The following is a 15,053-nucleotide window of genomic DNA, read 5'->3' on the forward strand; positions in this document are numbered from 1 at the left end:
TCTTAGTACAAACTCCAAGTCATGAAACTGGAGCCGTAATTTGTCTTAGTACAAACTCCAAGTCATGAAACTGGAGCCGTAATTTGTCTTAGTACAAACTCCAAGTCATGGAACTGGAGCCGTAATTTGTCTTAGTACAAACTCCAAGTCATGGAACTGGAGCCGTAATTTGTCTAAGTACAAACTCCACGTCATGAAATTGGGTACGTAATTTGTCTAAGTACAAACTCCAAGTTGCCGGTAGTGTTAACCAATAATCTTGCGTGAGACTTAATATTTGCTCAAAAGTCACATCTAAGAATAAATTCCAAAAACAGGGACCAAAATAGGTCATGTGAGGAAGTAAGTAATTATAATTGACTATTTTGAGGAACAAACATATAAGAAATTAATTAAAGATCGAATAAATCCTTAAAAGCAAAATTGAAAAATTATGTAATACCTAACAACTCAGTGAAAGTGACAAAAACTATTATTAGAGAGTTGGAAGTAATCTAAATTCAAATAAAGGTGAGATTCAGGAATTTGGTAAAAGCCATAAAGTAATTATTCAAAGTTTTGGGTATAGGACGATCAAAGAGTAGGAACACAGGAAAAGTGAAGGCTACAGCGGGGGAGGTCGGTGCTTCAACTGTAACAAAGTGGGGCATTTCGCCAGAGAGTGTGAGGCCCCATGCAGATACTGTGGTAAGACAGGCCATAACTATTTTCAATGCAAACCCAAAGGAAAAGGAAAGAAAGAAAAAAGAGAGAAGCCTAACAGACGTCTATTTCCCAGCTTTGAGCGTGAGGAAGATAAGGCGTGACTAGTCCTTGAGGGAGAAAGAGTAGACTCTAGTGAGGGGAAGACTAAGGAACCCTTTGATCCAAATTGTGAAGTGTTTGAATTAGCTACTATTGACTTAGCACTTCAACAGGAACAGAAACCTTATTTGACATTGACAGTAATGGGTAAGAAAATTAAATTCCTTTGTGATACGGGAGCCTGCAGGACAGCAATCTGTGCAACAGACAAGCCAGATGGAGTCAGGATTGATGGGGAGAAAATCATAGTGCGATCTGCCTCTGGTCATCAATTTATTGAAAGGTTATCAGCCCCAATAACCCTAAAACATGACCAATCAGGAGGAGAGGCAACCATACCCGTCCTGATATCTAAGCTGTGTCCGGTAAATTTACTAGGACGTGATGTAATGACTAAACTGAATGTGGCCGTCATTCCCACTGAGAGGGGAATGAAAGCACACATAGTCAGAGACAATATGGTGGTCTGTGGGGAAGGGGAGCCATGTTATTGGTATAGTCAAGATTTGTTAAGGGGGGGAATAACTGATATTCCCCGAACCTTGATGGAACTTGCTGATGATATAGTACCCCGCCCCACTAAAATGTCCCCCGATGACCTACACTGTACTCTCTGGTATAACCAACACCCAGGTCCAGATGCACTCTACGAGGAAGCATTATTTAAAACCACAGAAAGGACTATAGCCTTGAAATGGTTTCACTATGACAACACCCACGCAGCAGTGGATGTGGAACTAGGGCCCCAAAGTCAGAGACTGTTCAGGGAAAGATGGAGCCCACATGTGTCCCTAGCAAAGGAGGGCAGCAGAGGACTGGAAAGACATGGGCCAGTGGGTATCCAAGGGTAAGAGGATCACTGATTGGGTCAATATTATGAGTGGAGATCAACACAGCCCATCCACAGATAGGTATCGTCGGAAATTGAATTGGAGAGCCAATTCAGTTCCCGGAGTACATTTAGATGAGAATACCAGATACTGAGGAGAGGAATACCTGTTGACAGAACAACAGGAGTCAGACTTAAAAGAAGTTCCAGAGCATTTGTGGTCCCGGGGTCCAGCAGACGTAGGATTAATAAAAGGGGTAATTCCAGTACAGGTGATACCCAAATCTAATCATAGGCCATATCAGAAGCAATACCCTATGAAACCAGAAGCAATAAAAGGTTTGCAGTTTACCAAGAGCAGATTGGGAGGGACCTTGAGGGAGGGCCAACTCTCGGGGAGATAGTGAGGCCAGAAACAAAGGGGCAGTGTCCTGGAAATCACAGTCTGTTTTGTTTTTTAAATTCTGCTGGGAGTACATTTGATGATGGGGTTTTGTGTTGAATTAGAGGCTAGAGACTTCATAAAATAATATTTGGAATAATAATTATATATTAACTTGCTCACCCAAACGTCGACATACGTCATGGGTGAGACATAATTAATATAATATTGTACAAAGCCAATTTAGGGTATACATGATTTCTTATGAGAATAAATGTAATGAGGACTTAATGAACACTTGGGATAAGTAACATTTTTGAAATATTTAGAATGATGGTAATGTTTAGTATGATATGGGATGGAACAGTTCGTTGAATAATTTCAATTGCCTCTGAACTCTGTTTTGACTTTCTGGTGTTAATTAATCATCCACACTGGTCATTCTAAAGGCATGAGAGGAGGACTTTAAGATATAATTTGGTAATAATATATATGATTTGAACCATAAAACAACAGAAGAGAGAGAGAGCTTTCCCTGAATGAGGGATACCTGTTGCTAGTAAATTTTACTAATCTTGGATTACTTTTACGGGATAGAAGTAAGTTGAGGTATTATCAAATGTTGTCATTTAAATTTCATTTTTATTATGCTTTAATAAACAACAAGTTGGTATTTGAAACTAAATTAATGCAATGAGCTGCAGTAATCAGAGGAAGGCACAATCTAATGCGAAACAACTATTACCTAGATCATTTATTTAGTAATGAGATCAGGAAGATAGGAGCAATAAAGAAGCAAGGGACAGTCTCAAAAATAAATAAGGGATGGCAATTGGATGATAAATTACCAATATTACCTAAGTGATTGTTTAGGTATGTGGTAATATTGACACATGGGCAGTGACATGTGTCAAAAGGAGGGATGGATGGTAGAGCAGATTAGACAACACTTTGTTGCATATGGGATTACTAATTATAAATAAATAAATAAACGTTTGTTCAAGATATGTTATCTGTGCTCAAAATAATCACCAGGGCAGACAAAGGGTACCTCAGGGTGAGTATCCTCCGGCTAAGTACCCTTTCCAGCAATTGGAAATGGATTTTATAGAGTTATCACGGAGTGAAGGGAAGAAATTTAGAGTAACCCCAGATAAAGATGGGTTATCCCCCTTTGAGAAAGTGTTTGGAAGACCTTACAGAATGCCACAGTTGGCAGGACCAGACAGGCAGACATAGAACTAGAGAATACACTAGCAGAACACATGAGATAATTGTTCGTTAACCGTATGTCTAAGAATGTGTCCTACAGGAGAATTAAAGGAGAAGGTGATTCATAGTATAACCTGGAGACTGGGTGTGGATCCAATCGTTGAGGAAAAAGGATTGAAAGCAGTCACGCTGGGAGGGACCATACCAAGTCCTATTGGTAACTGCCTTCGCTATAACAATACCTGAGAGAGCCACTTGGGTCAACGTTACCCACTGCAAAAAGTTAGGCCCACATACCAGCACCGTTGAACACACACACACACACACAGAGTTAAAGAGAAGAACTGACCCACTAGGGTTCGGGGGTAAACTCTGTTAACGAAGAAAACCTACCCCGATCTTTCATCACTGTGGGGTGTTTATAGAGGTGTGGGTATGGGGAAGTACCAGGCAGGTGGGTCAGGGACAGGATTGGGATGGCGGTTTTTGGGATTTTGGGGGACTCTGAGCTGCATCATCATGTTAACCATATTATGGATTAATCCAGGTCAACCTAAACAGGGAAATGATGCACTGATTCGATCTCGTAGAAATACTGAAACCAAGAAAGACTATTGGGGGAATGATTATTTTAATAGTTAAAGTCAGTTTAGGACAAGATGGGGGATTCAAGATACCATTCGACTTCTCCCATGAAGAGATAGGAGGTTTTGGGGGCTTTGGTAAGAAGGAGGCGTGTACATGAAAGTTAGGTCCTAGAAGGTATGGTAAATACATTTGCACTGGGGAACACTCATGTCCTTGGGCAAGGGTGTTTAAACATACCTGGGGAACATACTATGAGAATGGAATGGATGCAGTACACCGATGGGGAATTAAACAAACCCATGATAAATGTAAAACGGAACTGGTGATAACGGTAAAGTCAATTATGCAAGATGACATAGCAAGGAACTATTGGGCCTGTGTTGATGATTTCGGGGCAGATATGTTTGAGGTTCATTTTTCAGGAGAAAAATGAATCTTCCACCTCCGAGACAGATCAGCAGGTAGATCCAATGTTATCACCAGAGGTACCAAAAAACTAGTTTAATACCCCTTGGAAGGCCCTCAGAAGGAATCCTAAATAGCACTAAACCACCAAGGGTAGAATATTTCCTCTTGCAGGAAATGAACCAAGGAGAAGTAGAAGGAATTTCAAATGAGAACTTCTGGGTAAGGTGGATGAACTACACAGCTAGGGTGTTGGGTCAAACTAATTGTTATGCCTGTTCAACAGGTAGGCCAACCCTTGTAACTGCACCTATGCCTCAGACCATATTCTCTTGTGTGATAGATTTGGGATAAAACCAAACCTCACCTAATTGTTCTGATATTAAAATAACCACTCTTAAAAAGGATAATACTAAGGCACCCCAATTCACCATGAACCCCAGAGATTATCAATGTTATAGACACCAAAGTAATGCAAATCACAGATCAAATTGGAGAAGGGTTTACAACAACGTTTTTCTGGTGGGTTACAATTTATAAAAATGTTGACTGGATTAATTACATCTACAAAGGTTCGTTAATTAGACAGGGGATGCAGTGAAGAGAATCTCAAGCCAACTATCCGCCACCTCACTCATGACCTGCAGAATAGTTTGGTTCTCGAAATGATTTTAGCAGATAAGGGCGGATTTGCAAGATGGTGGGAGGTCATTGTTGTATGTTTATCCCCAACAATACAGCCCCAGATGGTACAGTAACTAGAGCGCTGGCAAGTCTCACTGCATTAATTAAAGAATGGGCTGAGAACTGGGGGGTGAATACATCAATGACTGGTTGGTTTGATCAAATGTTTGGTAAATGGAAAACTATTGTTGTAACTATTTTAGGCGCTGCAATCGCGTCTATGGGTATGCTTGTTCTTTGTGGATGTTGTCTTATTCCCTGTGTCCGAGGGTTGGTGAGCAAGGCGTTGGAGTTTGCAGTATCACAGCAGATGGTGATATACGGCCCAATCCCGGACTCCGACCTAAGGAATGAAGAATATGATCCACCAGGCTTGGTGGAGGACGACGACGATTCAGATAGTTTGAGACTGGATGTTAACCTAGAACTATAAATCTCTAGTTTAAAATTTATTGTAATGATCTTTTGTGTATTAAAGTCTTGTTTTAAGTGTGATGTACTAATTCATCAATATTGCAGGATGTGATGAAGCAAATGTTATTCACTATAGGCTTAGACTGTTGTTTCCAGATAGTGGGTAAACAGGTTAGGTACCATTGCTAAAGAGTAACGTTACGCTTTTAATCATGGGGTAACCCTGACGAACCTTTATTGAATTAGACAATTTTTTATGTTTTTATATGCAAATCAACTTGTATGCCTGGTTGTGTGTTTCATTTTATATAGAATGTAGTTTAAATGTGTTGGTGTAATTTTGTCAAAGGGTGGATTGATAAAAGAAATGTGTGAGTAAGATATGACTAAAATGTTACACCCTCAGTTAAACTAATAATGTATGGCTAATTAGTATACTAGAGCTTAGAGAATTAATTAAATGTGTTTATATCCCAGCAACAGAGTATAGACTGGTTCCCAAAACATACGGGGAGGGGGAGTAGAAGGCTTGCAGGATATTGCGAGAATGCGATAACTGAAGTTTGCAGCCTGCCCGAGCAAGGAGTAGGAAAAGAAAAGAACAGTGTGTGTATGTGTGTGACATGATGGTCAGGAAAGCAGTTTTCCAGTGGAAAACTACAGCCCGCCTAAAGAGGGGAAGGATTCTCTGACATGTGCATATAAAAATATTGTACGACCATTTTGTTTTAGAACGTTCTCAATGAATAAAGCCAGAGGATTGTATGGCTTAGGGTCATTGTCCTGCTGGAAGGGTGAACCTCTGTCCCAGTCTCAAATCTCTCGAAGACAAACGGGTTTCCCTCAAGAATTTCCCTGTATTTAGTGCCATCCATCATTCCTTCAATTCTGACAGTTTCCCAGTCCCTGCCGATGAAAAACATCCCACAGCATGATGCTGCCACCACCATGCTTCACTGTGGTGTTCTCGGGGTGAAGAGAGGTGTTGGGTTTGCACCAGACATAGCGTTTTCCTTGATGGCCAAAAAGCTCAATTTTAGTCTCATCTGAGCAGAGTACCTTCTTCCATATGTTTGGGGGAGTCTCCCACAATCCTTTTGGCGAACACCAAACGTGTTTGCTTATTTTTTTCTTTAAGCAATGGTTTTTTTCTGGCCACTCTTCGGTAAAGCCCAGCTCTGTGGCGTGTACGGCTTAAAGTGGTCCTATGGACAGATACTCCAATCTCCGCTGTGGAGCTTTGCAGCTCCTTCAGGGTTATATTTGGTCTCTTTGTTGCCTCTCTGATTAATGCCCTCCTTGCCTGGTCCGTGAGTTTTGGTGGGCGGCCCTCTCTTGGCAGGTTTGTTGTGGTGCCATATTCTTTCAATTTTTGAATAATGGATTTAATGGTGCTCCGTGGGATGTTCAAAGTGTTGGATATTTTTTTATAACCCAACCCTGATCTGTACTTCTCCACAACTTTGTCCCTGACCTGTTTGGAGAGCTCCTTGGTCTTCATGGTGCCGCTTGCTTGGTGGTGCCCCTTGCTTAGTGGTGTTGCAGACTCTGGGAACAGAGTGTATATATCCTGAGATCATGTGACAGATCATGTGACCCTTAGATTGCACACAGGTGGACTTTATTTAACTAATTATGTGACTTCTGAAGGTAATTGGTTGTACCAGTTCTAATTTAGGGGCTTCATAGCAAAGGGGGTGAATACATATGCACGCACCACTTTTCCATTATTTATTTTGTAGAAAGTTATTTTTTTCATTTAATTTCACCAATTTGGACTATTTTGTGTATGTCCATTACATGAAATCCAAATAAAAATCAATTTAAATTACAGGTTGTAATGCAACAAAATAGGAAAAATGCCAAGGGGGATGAATACTTTTGCAAGGCACTGTATATTGTCCAGTTGGGGTATATCCTCACCTTTGTCTGTGGGCTGTGAGTTGGCACTGCTGATGTTGAACTGGTAGAGTGAGACGATGTCTTCACCACAAGCAACAGAGTACAGAGAGCCCCTCTCCACACTGACCACATCCACCAACACTGAGAACTCTGGGTAGGGACACAGCAAGATGGACATATTTTAGGGATAAGAAAAACTTTGTTGTTCGCACTTATAACTAATATCATTATCATACAGTATTTTATTATTAACACATTACTATCATATGTAATAGTGATTATAAGCAGTTTATAAGCATACTTACAAATAAAGTAGTAACCACAGTGATGTATTCTGGGTTTGTGTACCTGAGGAGCTGACGTGTGTGGGGATGGGAACGTCAGTGCTGAGGCCCAGGAAGTTACATCGGTATGCTTCCTCATACTGGGTGCTGTACGGCACAGAGCGGACACAGCCCACCGGGAGCAAGGCCTGATGGGATATATACCAAACCATGTGGTTAGTGATGAGTAGGGCCTAGTTTATCCTGGTCACGACATACGGTCAGTGACAACTACTGGCCCTCAGTGACGAGGTAAACATGACAGACATCTACCTCTACCAGCTACTGTAATATGGTATTTCTACAGTAGTTTGCACAAGATGGCAATGTCTTGCAACATTTTAGAACCTTATGTTAAGGAGGAATATTCTTTATAGGGGGATACGATGAGTAAACTTTTGATTAGCTGACCTTCAGCATGGTGAACGCTGAATGGATGAGCCCTGGGTCCGCCCCTCTCAATATGACCTGATTTCCCATGAGCACGTGCCACGCTAGCTGGCGGAAATCAGTGGTCCCGAGCACCTGTGGACCAGATAACAGATATCGTCACTAGGAAACAGACAAGAAATGCACTCACAAAAGAAGAGGAGGATATTGGTTTCCCTCTTCAACCAATTGGTCCACATAGTTGTTTCTTTTGAAACCATGTGGTTAACAGAATTAAGTACGACGTGTGATGTGCTAGAAATTTAAGTGTTCATGATGTGGGAGAAAGAAAAGAAAAAAAGACTATTGAAAGGCACACCAATGTTTACCTGTCTTAAATGTCTCAAGGACCTGAACTTTGGACCAGGATACACCTCCGCTTTCCCCTCGTCAAACAAGAAGTCTCTGTACAGCTCGCTCTCCGATTGGTGGCATTGGGGTCTAGACCCGCCCCCTTCTGCTCCTTCCCAGCAACTCATTTCCTCCTCTTGCTCTGAGAAGAAAACAGGACTTTGTTAAAAAGATATCCAAACACCCAATATTGGGACTCATTCCAAGATACAGTGGGGGAAAAAAGTATTTAGTCAGCCACCAATTGTGCAAGTTCTCCCACTTAAAAAGATGAGAGGCCTGTAATTTTCATCATAGGTACACGTCAACTATGACAGACAAAATGAGAAAAAAAATCCAGAAAATCACATTGTAGGATTTTTAATGAATTGATTTGCAAATTATGGTGGAAAATAAGTATTTGGTCAATAACAAAAGTTTCTCAATACTTTGTTATATACCCTTTGTTGGCAATGACACAGGTCAAACGTTTTCTGTAAGTCTTCACAAGGTTTTCACACACTGTTGCTGGTATTTTGGCCCATTCCTCCATGCAGATCTCCTCTAGAGCAGTGATGTTTTGGGGCTGTCGCTGGGCAACACGGACTTTCAACTCCCTCCAAAGATTTTCTATGGGGTTGAGATCTGGAGACTGGCTAGGCCACTCCAGGACCTTGAAATGCTTCTTACGAAGACACTCCTTCGTTGCCCGGGCGGTGTGTTTGGGATCATTGTCATGCTGAAAGACCCAGCCACGTTTCATCTTCAATGCCCTTGCTGATGGAAGGAGGTTTTCACTCAAAATCTCACGATACATGGCCCCATTCATTCTTTCCTTTACACGGATCAGTCGTCCTGGTCCCTTTGCAGAAAAACAGCCCCAAAGCATGATGTTTCCACCCCCATGCTTCACAGTAGGTATGGTGTTCTTTGGATGCAACTCAGCATTCTTTGTCCTCCAAACACGACGAGTTGAGTTTTTACCAAAAAGTTATATTTTGGTTTCATCTGACCATATGACATTCTCCCAATCCTCTTCTGGATCATCCAAATGCACTCTAGCAAACTTCAGACGGGCCTGGACATGTACTGGCTTAAGCAGGGGGACACGTCTTGCACTGCAGGATTTGAGTCCCTGGCAGCATAGTGTGTTACTGATGGTAGGCTTTGTTACTTTGGTCCCAGCTCTCTGCAGGTCATTCACTAGGTCCCCCCCGTGTGGTTCTGGGATTTTTGCTCACCGTTCTTGTGATCATTTTGACCCCACGGGGTGAGATCTTGCGTGGAGCCCCAGATCGAGGGAGATTATCAGTGGTCTTGTATGTCTTCCATTTCCTAATAATTGCTCCCACAGTTGATTTCTTCAAACCAAGCTGCTTACCTATTGCAGATTCAGTCTTCCCAGCCTGGTGCAGGTCTACAATTTTGTTTCTGGTGTCCTTTGACAGCTCTTTGGTCTTGGCCATAGTGGAGTTTGGAGTGTGACTGTTTGAGGTTGTGGACAGGTGTCTTTTATACTGATAACAAGTTCAAACAGGCGCCATTAATACAGGTAACGAGTGGAGGACAGAGGAGCCTCTTAAAGAAGAAGTTACAGGTCTGTGAGAGCCAGAAATCTTGCTTGTTTGTAGGTGACCAAATACTTATTTTCCACCATAATTTGCAAATAAATTCATTACAAATCCTACAATGTGATTTTCTGGATTTTTTCTCCTCAATTTGTCTGTCATAGTTGACGTGTACCTATGATGAAAATTACAGGCCTCTCTCATCTTTTTAAGTGGGAGAACTTGCACAATTGGTGGCTGACTAAATACTTTTTTTCGACCACTGTATATACACTACCGTTCAAAAGTTTGGCGTCACTTAGGAATTTCCTTGTTTTCTATGAAAACATACATTAAATGAGTTTGAATAGGAAATATAGCAAAATGAATTGGAAATGTAGTCATTGACAAGGTTAGAAATAATGATTTTTAATTCAAATAATAATTGTGTCCTTCAAACTTTTCTTTCGTCAAAGAATCCTCCATTTGCAGTAATTACAGCCTTGCAGACCTTTGGCATTCTAGTTGTCAATTTGTTGAGGTAATCTGAAGAGATTTCACCCCATGCTTCCTGAAGCACCTCCCACAAGTTGGATTGGCTTGATGGGCACTTCTTACGTACCATACAGTCAAGCTGCTCCCACAACTGCTTCTTCCCTAAATAGTTATTGCATAGTTTGGAGCTGTGCTTTGGGTCATTGTCCTGTTGTAGGAGGAAATTGGCTCCAATCAAGCGCCGTCCACAGGGTATGGCATGGCGTTGCAAAATGGAGTGATAGCCTTCCTTCTTCAAGATCCCTTTTACCCTGTACAAATCTCCCACTTTACCACCACCAAAGCACCCCCAGACCATCACATTGCCTCCACCATGCTTGACAGATGGCATCAAGCACTCCCCCAGCATCTTTTCTTTTGGTCTGCGTCTCACAAATGTTCTCCTTTGTGATCCGAACACCTCAAACTTCGATTCGTCTGTCCATAACACTTTTTTCCAATCTTCCTCTGTCTTCCTTTGCCCATCTTAATCTTTTCTTTTTATTGGCCAGTCTGAGATATGGCTTTTGCTTTGCAACTCTGCGTAGAAGGTCAGCATCCCGGAGTCGCCTCTTCACTGTTGACGTTGAGACTGGTGTTTTGCGGGTACTATTTAATGGAGCTGCCAGTTGAGGACCTGTGAGGCGTCTGTTTCTCAAACTAGACACTAATGTATTTGTCCTCTTGCTCAGTTGTGCACCGGGGCCTCCCACCCCTCTTTCTATTCTGGTTAGAGCCAGTTTGCGCTGTTCTGTGAAGGGAGTAGTACACAGCGTTGTACGAGATCTTCAGTTTCTTGGCAATTTCTCGCATGGAATAGCCTTCATTACTCAGAACAAGAATAGACTGACGAGTTTCAGAAGAAGGTTCTTTGTTTCTGCCCATTTTGAGCCTGTAATCGAACCCACAATTGCTGATGCTCCAGATACTCAACTAGTCTCAAGAAGGCCAGTTTTATTGATTCTTTAATCTGCACAACAGTTTTCAGCTGTGCTAACATAATTGCAAAAGGGTTTTCTAATGATCAATTAGCCTTTTAAAATGATAAACTTGGATTAGCAAACACAACGTTCCATTGGAACACAGGACTGATGGTTGCTGATAATGAGCCTCTGTACGCCTATGTAGATATTCCATTAAAAATCAGCCATTTCCAGCTACAATAGCCATTTACAACATTAACAATGTCTACACTGTATTTCTGATGAATTTGATGTTATTTTAATGGACAAAAAAATTGCTTATAGACTAAAAAAAATATTTTCTTTCAAAAACAAGTACATTTCTAAGTGACCCCAAACTTTTGAACGATAGTGTATATATTTTGTTATTTATTTTTATTTATTTAGCCAGGATAGTGAACTAAGAAACAATTGCAACTATTTTCCTGATTGGAAGTATTCAAGTGTAATAGTTACTTATGTTCAGAGCCGAACGGGGGTGGGGGGGGGGCAGTGGCCAAAAAATTGTCATCAGAGTGGAATTTGTGTGATATGGTTGAGTGAATCACATTGTAGCAGTCTAACAGTGTGAATCACAATTTTACTGTAGACACAGGCTCCTGTTCCACTGTTCCACTGTGACACACTGGGCAAACACATGACTTCTGATGACAACGCTGTCAGGAACACTTTACCCAGAAGGACAAATATCAGATCACACCCTTTTTATTCACTTCTTTTAACTTGAGCCATATGGGGTAATATGTCCTTCTGACTAGCGTTAAACTGGTCTCTCCGTGTCTCCCTCCCCTAGAGTTATCCTGTCTGTCTTTCTGTCTTTCTATGAGCACCAGTGTGTACCTGTCTGTCTCTCTATGAGAACCAGTGTGTCCTCTGTGGGAGCACCCTCCAGCAGCTTCTCTGTCAGACGACTACCACACGCCTTCAGTAACCTGCAGTACAGGAGAAAACAAAAGAGAGTGTGTCAAACAACGAGGTTAGACACTGCACGACCATGCCTGATGTTGACTGTATGTCTGCTATTGTTTAGATTAGTAACTTTAGTGATCGTTAGCTACAGTTAGTGAGTGTTAGCTATCTCACCAGCTGAAGGAGGAGTGTAGGCTGGCCCAGAGGTTGGTGTGCTGGGTGAGGGAGGGCAGGGAGCGGGCCGCGTTACCACTCCTCTGGTGGGGGAAGACAGCAGGAGAGAACACACTGTTCATCCTCACCGCCCTCTGAGGACACACACACTGCTCACTGTCAAACACCTATAGAGGATAGGGGGAGGGAGGATAAATAAGCGGGAGAGAAGTCAAACATGGCCCCTCTACAGTGAGGGAAAAAAGTATTTGATCCCCTGCTGATTTTGTACGTTTGCCCACTGACAAAGACATGATCAGTCTATAATTTTAATGGTAGGTTTATTTGAACAGTGAGAGACAGAATAACAACAACAAAATCCAGAAAAACGTGTGTCAAAAATGTTATAAATTGATTTGCATTTTAATGAGGGAAATAAGTATTTGACCCCTCTGCAAAACATGACTTAGTACTTGGTGGCAAAACCCATCACAGAGTTCAGACATTTCTTGTAGTTGGCCACCAGGTTTGCACACATCTCAGGAGGGATTTTGTCCCACTCCTCTTTGCAGATCTTCTCCAAGTCATTAAGGTTTCGAGGCTGACGTTTGGCAACTCGAACCTTCAGCTCCCTCCACAGATTTTCTATGGGATTAAGGTCTGGAGACTGGCTAGGCCACTCCAGTACCTTAATGTGCTTCTTCTTGAGCCACTCCTTTGTTGCCTTGGCCGTGTGTTTTAGGTCATGGTCATGCTGGAATACCCATCCACGACCCATTTTCAATGCCCTGGCTGAGGGAAGGAGGTTCTCACCCAAGATTTGACGATATATGGCGCCGTCCCATCGTCCCTTTGATGCAGTGAAGTTGTCCTGTCTCCTTAGCAGAAAAACACCCCCAAAGCATAATGTTTCCACCTCCATGTTTGACGGTGGGGATGGTGTTCTTGGGGTCATAGGCAGCATTCCTCCTCCTCCAAACACGGCGAGTTGAGTTGATGCCAAAGAGCTCGATTTTGGTCTCATCTGACCACAACACTTTCACCCAGTTCTCCTCTGAATCATTCAGATGTTCATTGGCAAACTTCAGACCGGCCTGTATATGTGCTTTCTTGAGCAGGGGGACCTTGCGGGCGTTGCAGGATTTCAGCCCTTCACGGTTCCAGCTGCCTTGAGATCATTGACAAGATCCTCCTGTGTAGTTCTGGGCTGATTCCTCACCGTTCTCATGATCATTGCAACTCCACGAGGTGAGATCTTGCATGGAGCCCCAGGCCGAGGGAGATTGACAGTTCTTTTGTGTTTCTTCCATTTGCGAATAATCGCACCAACTGTTGTGATCTTCTCACCAAGCTGCTTGGCGATGGTCTTGTAGCCCATTCCAGCCTTGTGTAGGTCTACAATCTTGTCCCTGACATCCTTGGAGAGCTCTTTGGTCTTGGCCATGGTGGAGAGTTTGGAATCTGATTGATTGATTGCTTCTGTGGACAGGTGTCTTTTATACAGGTAACAAGCTGAGATTAGGAGCATTCCCTTTAAGAGTGTGCTCCTAATCTCAGCTCGTTACCTGTATAAAAGACACCTGGGAGCCAGAAATCTTTCTGATTGAGAGGGGGTCAAATACTTATTTCCCTCATTAAAATGCAAATCAATTTATTACATTTTTGACATGTGTTTTTCTGGATTTTTTTGTTGTTATTCTGTCTCTCACTGTTCAAATAAACCTACCATTAAAATTATAGACTGATCATTTCTTTGTCAGTGGGCAAACGTACAAAATCAGCAGGGGATCAAATACTTTTTTCCCTCACTGTATTCTGGTTGGTAGTAAGTGTTTGCATGAATGTTTGTTTGTGTTATGTTCTATGTTCACGTTATGTATGGAAGTGAGTTTGGGTATTTGTGACCGTAAGTTTGTTTTAATGTGTGTGTATATATATCTGTGTGTCCCATACATTTAACATGGTGTGTTAGTGTGTGTCTGTGTGTCCTTACCTTCAGTGCCGTGTTCTGTAGACTCTGTATAGTGAGTCTGAGGTGGCGCAGCAGAAAGGGCCAGGAGTTGATGAGGTAGATCCTGTCCATGGCTACCATGACGATACTGTACCACCGCTGGAAGCCCCGGGCCAGGCTGTCCTTGATGAAGAAGGTGTGAGAGAACACAAAACCATGCTGCTCATCCCCAAAGAAGATAGGACCCTCACGGCCTGGACACACCTAGAGAGGCAGGGAGGGAGAGAGGAAGGGAGACAGGGGGAGAGAAAGAGAAAGGGTGGAGAGAGGCCAAAGTTTATTCATTGTTTTTAATAAAATAAAATAAATTTTAAAAATATATATACAGTTGAAGTCGGAAGTTTACATACACTTAAGGTTGGAGTCATTAAAACTTGTTTTTCAACCACTCCTCAAATTTCTTGTTAACAAACTATAGTTTTGGCAAGTCGGTTAGGACATCTACTTTGTGCATGACACAAGTAATTCTTCCAACAATTGTTTACAGACAGATTATTTCACTTTTAATTCACTGTATCACAATTCCAGTGGGTCAGAAGTTTACATACACTAAGTTGACTGTACCTTTTAACAGCTTGGAAAATTCCAGAAAATGATGTCATGGCTTTAGAAGCTTCTGATAGGCTAATTGACAT

At 42.0% G+C, this 15,053-nt stretch overlaps 1 protein-coding gene across 5 annotated transcripts in view; it reads right to left on the minus strand.

The window, feature by feature from the left end:
- Positions 1-15,053, minus strand: part of LOC311125934 (folliculin-like) — a 31,971-nt gene that overhangs the window by 3,769 nt on the left and 13,149 nt on the right. For all 5 annotated transcript variants that reach the window (XR_014612924.1, XR_014612925.1, XR_014612926.1 and 2 more), the window contains exons 4-10: positions 14,401-14,622; positions 12,429-12,595; positions 12,186-12,277; positions 8,302-8,465; positions 7,955-8,068; positions 7,569-7,692; positions 7,242-7,370 (exon numbers count right to left, since the gene is read on the minus strand). Coding sequence is in view for 2 of the 5 variants with exons in the window: in XM_084158455.1 (XP_084014581.1) it covers positions 7,242-7,370; positions 7,569-7,692; positions 7,955-8,068; positions 8,302-8,465; positions 12,186-12,277; positions 12,429-12,595; positions 14,401-14,622 (1,012 nt within the window). In the remaining 3 variants the exon portion in view is untranslated. The remainder of the gene's footprint in view (positions 1-7,241; positions 7,371-7,568; positions 7,693-7,954; positions 8,069-8,301; positions 8,466-12,185; positions 12,278-12,428; positions 12,596-14,400; positions 14,623-15,053) is intronic.

This window comes from Coregonus lavaretus (genome assembly GCF_964263955.1).
Source record: "Coregonus lavaretus genome assembly, chromosome: 3".
In the NCBI taxonomy this organism is placed as follows: Eukaryota; Metazoa; Chordata; class Actinopteri; order Salmoniformes; family Salmonidae; genus Coregonus; species Coregonus lavaretus.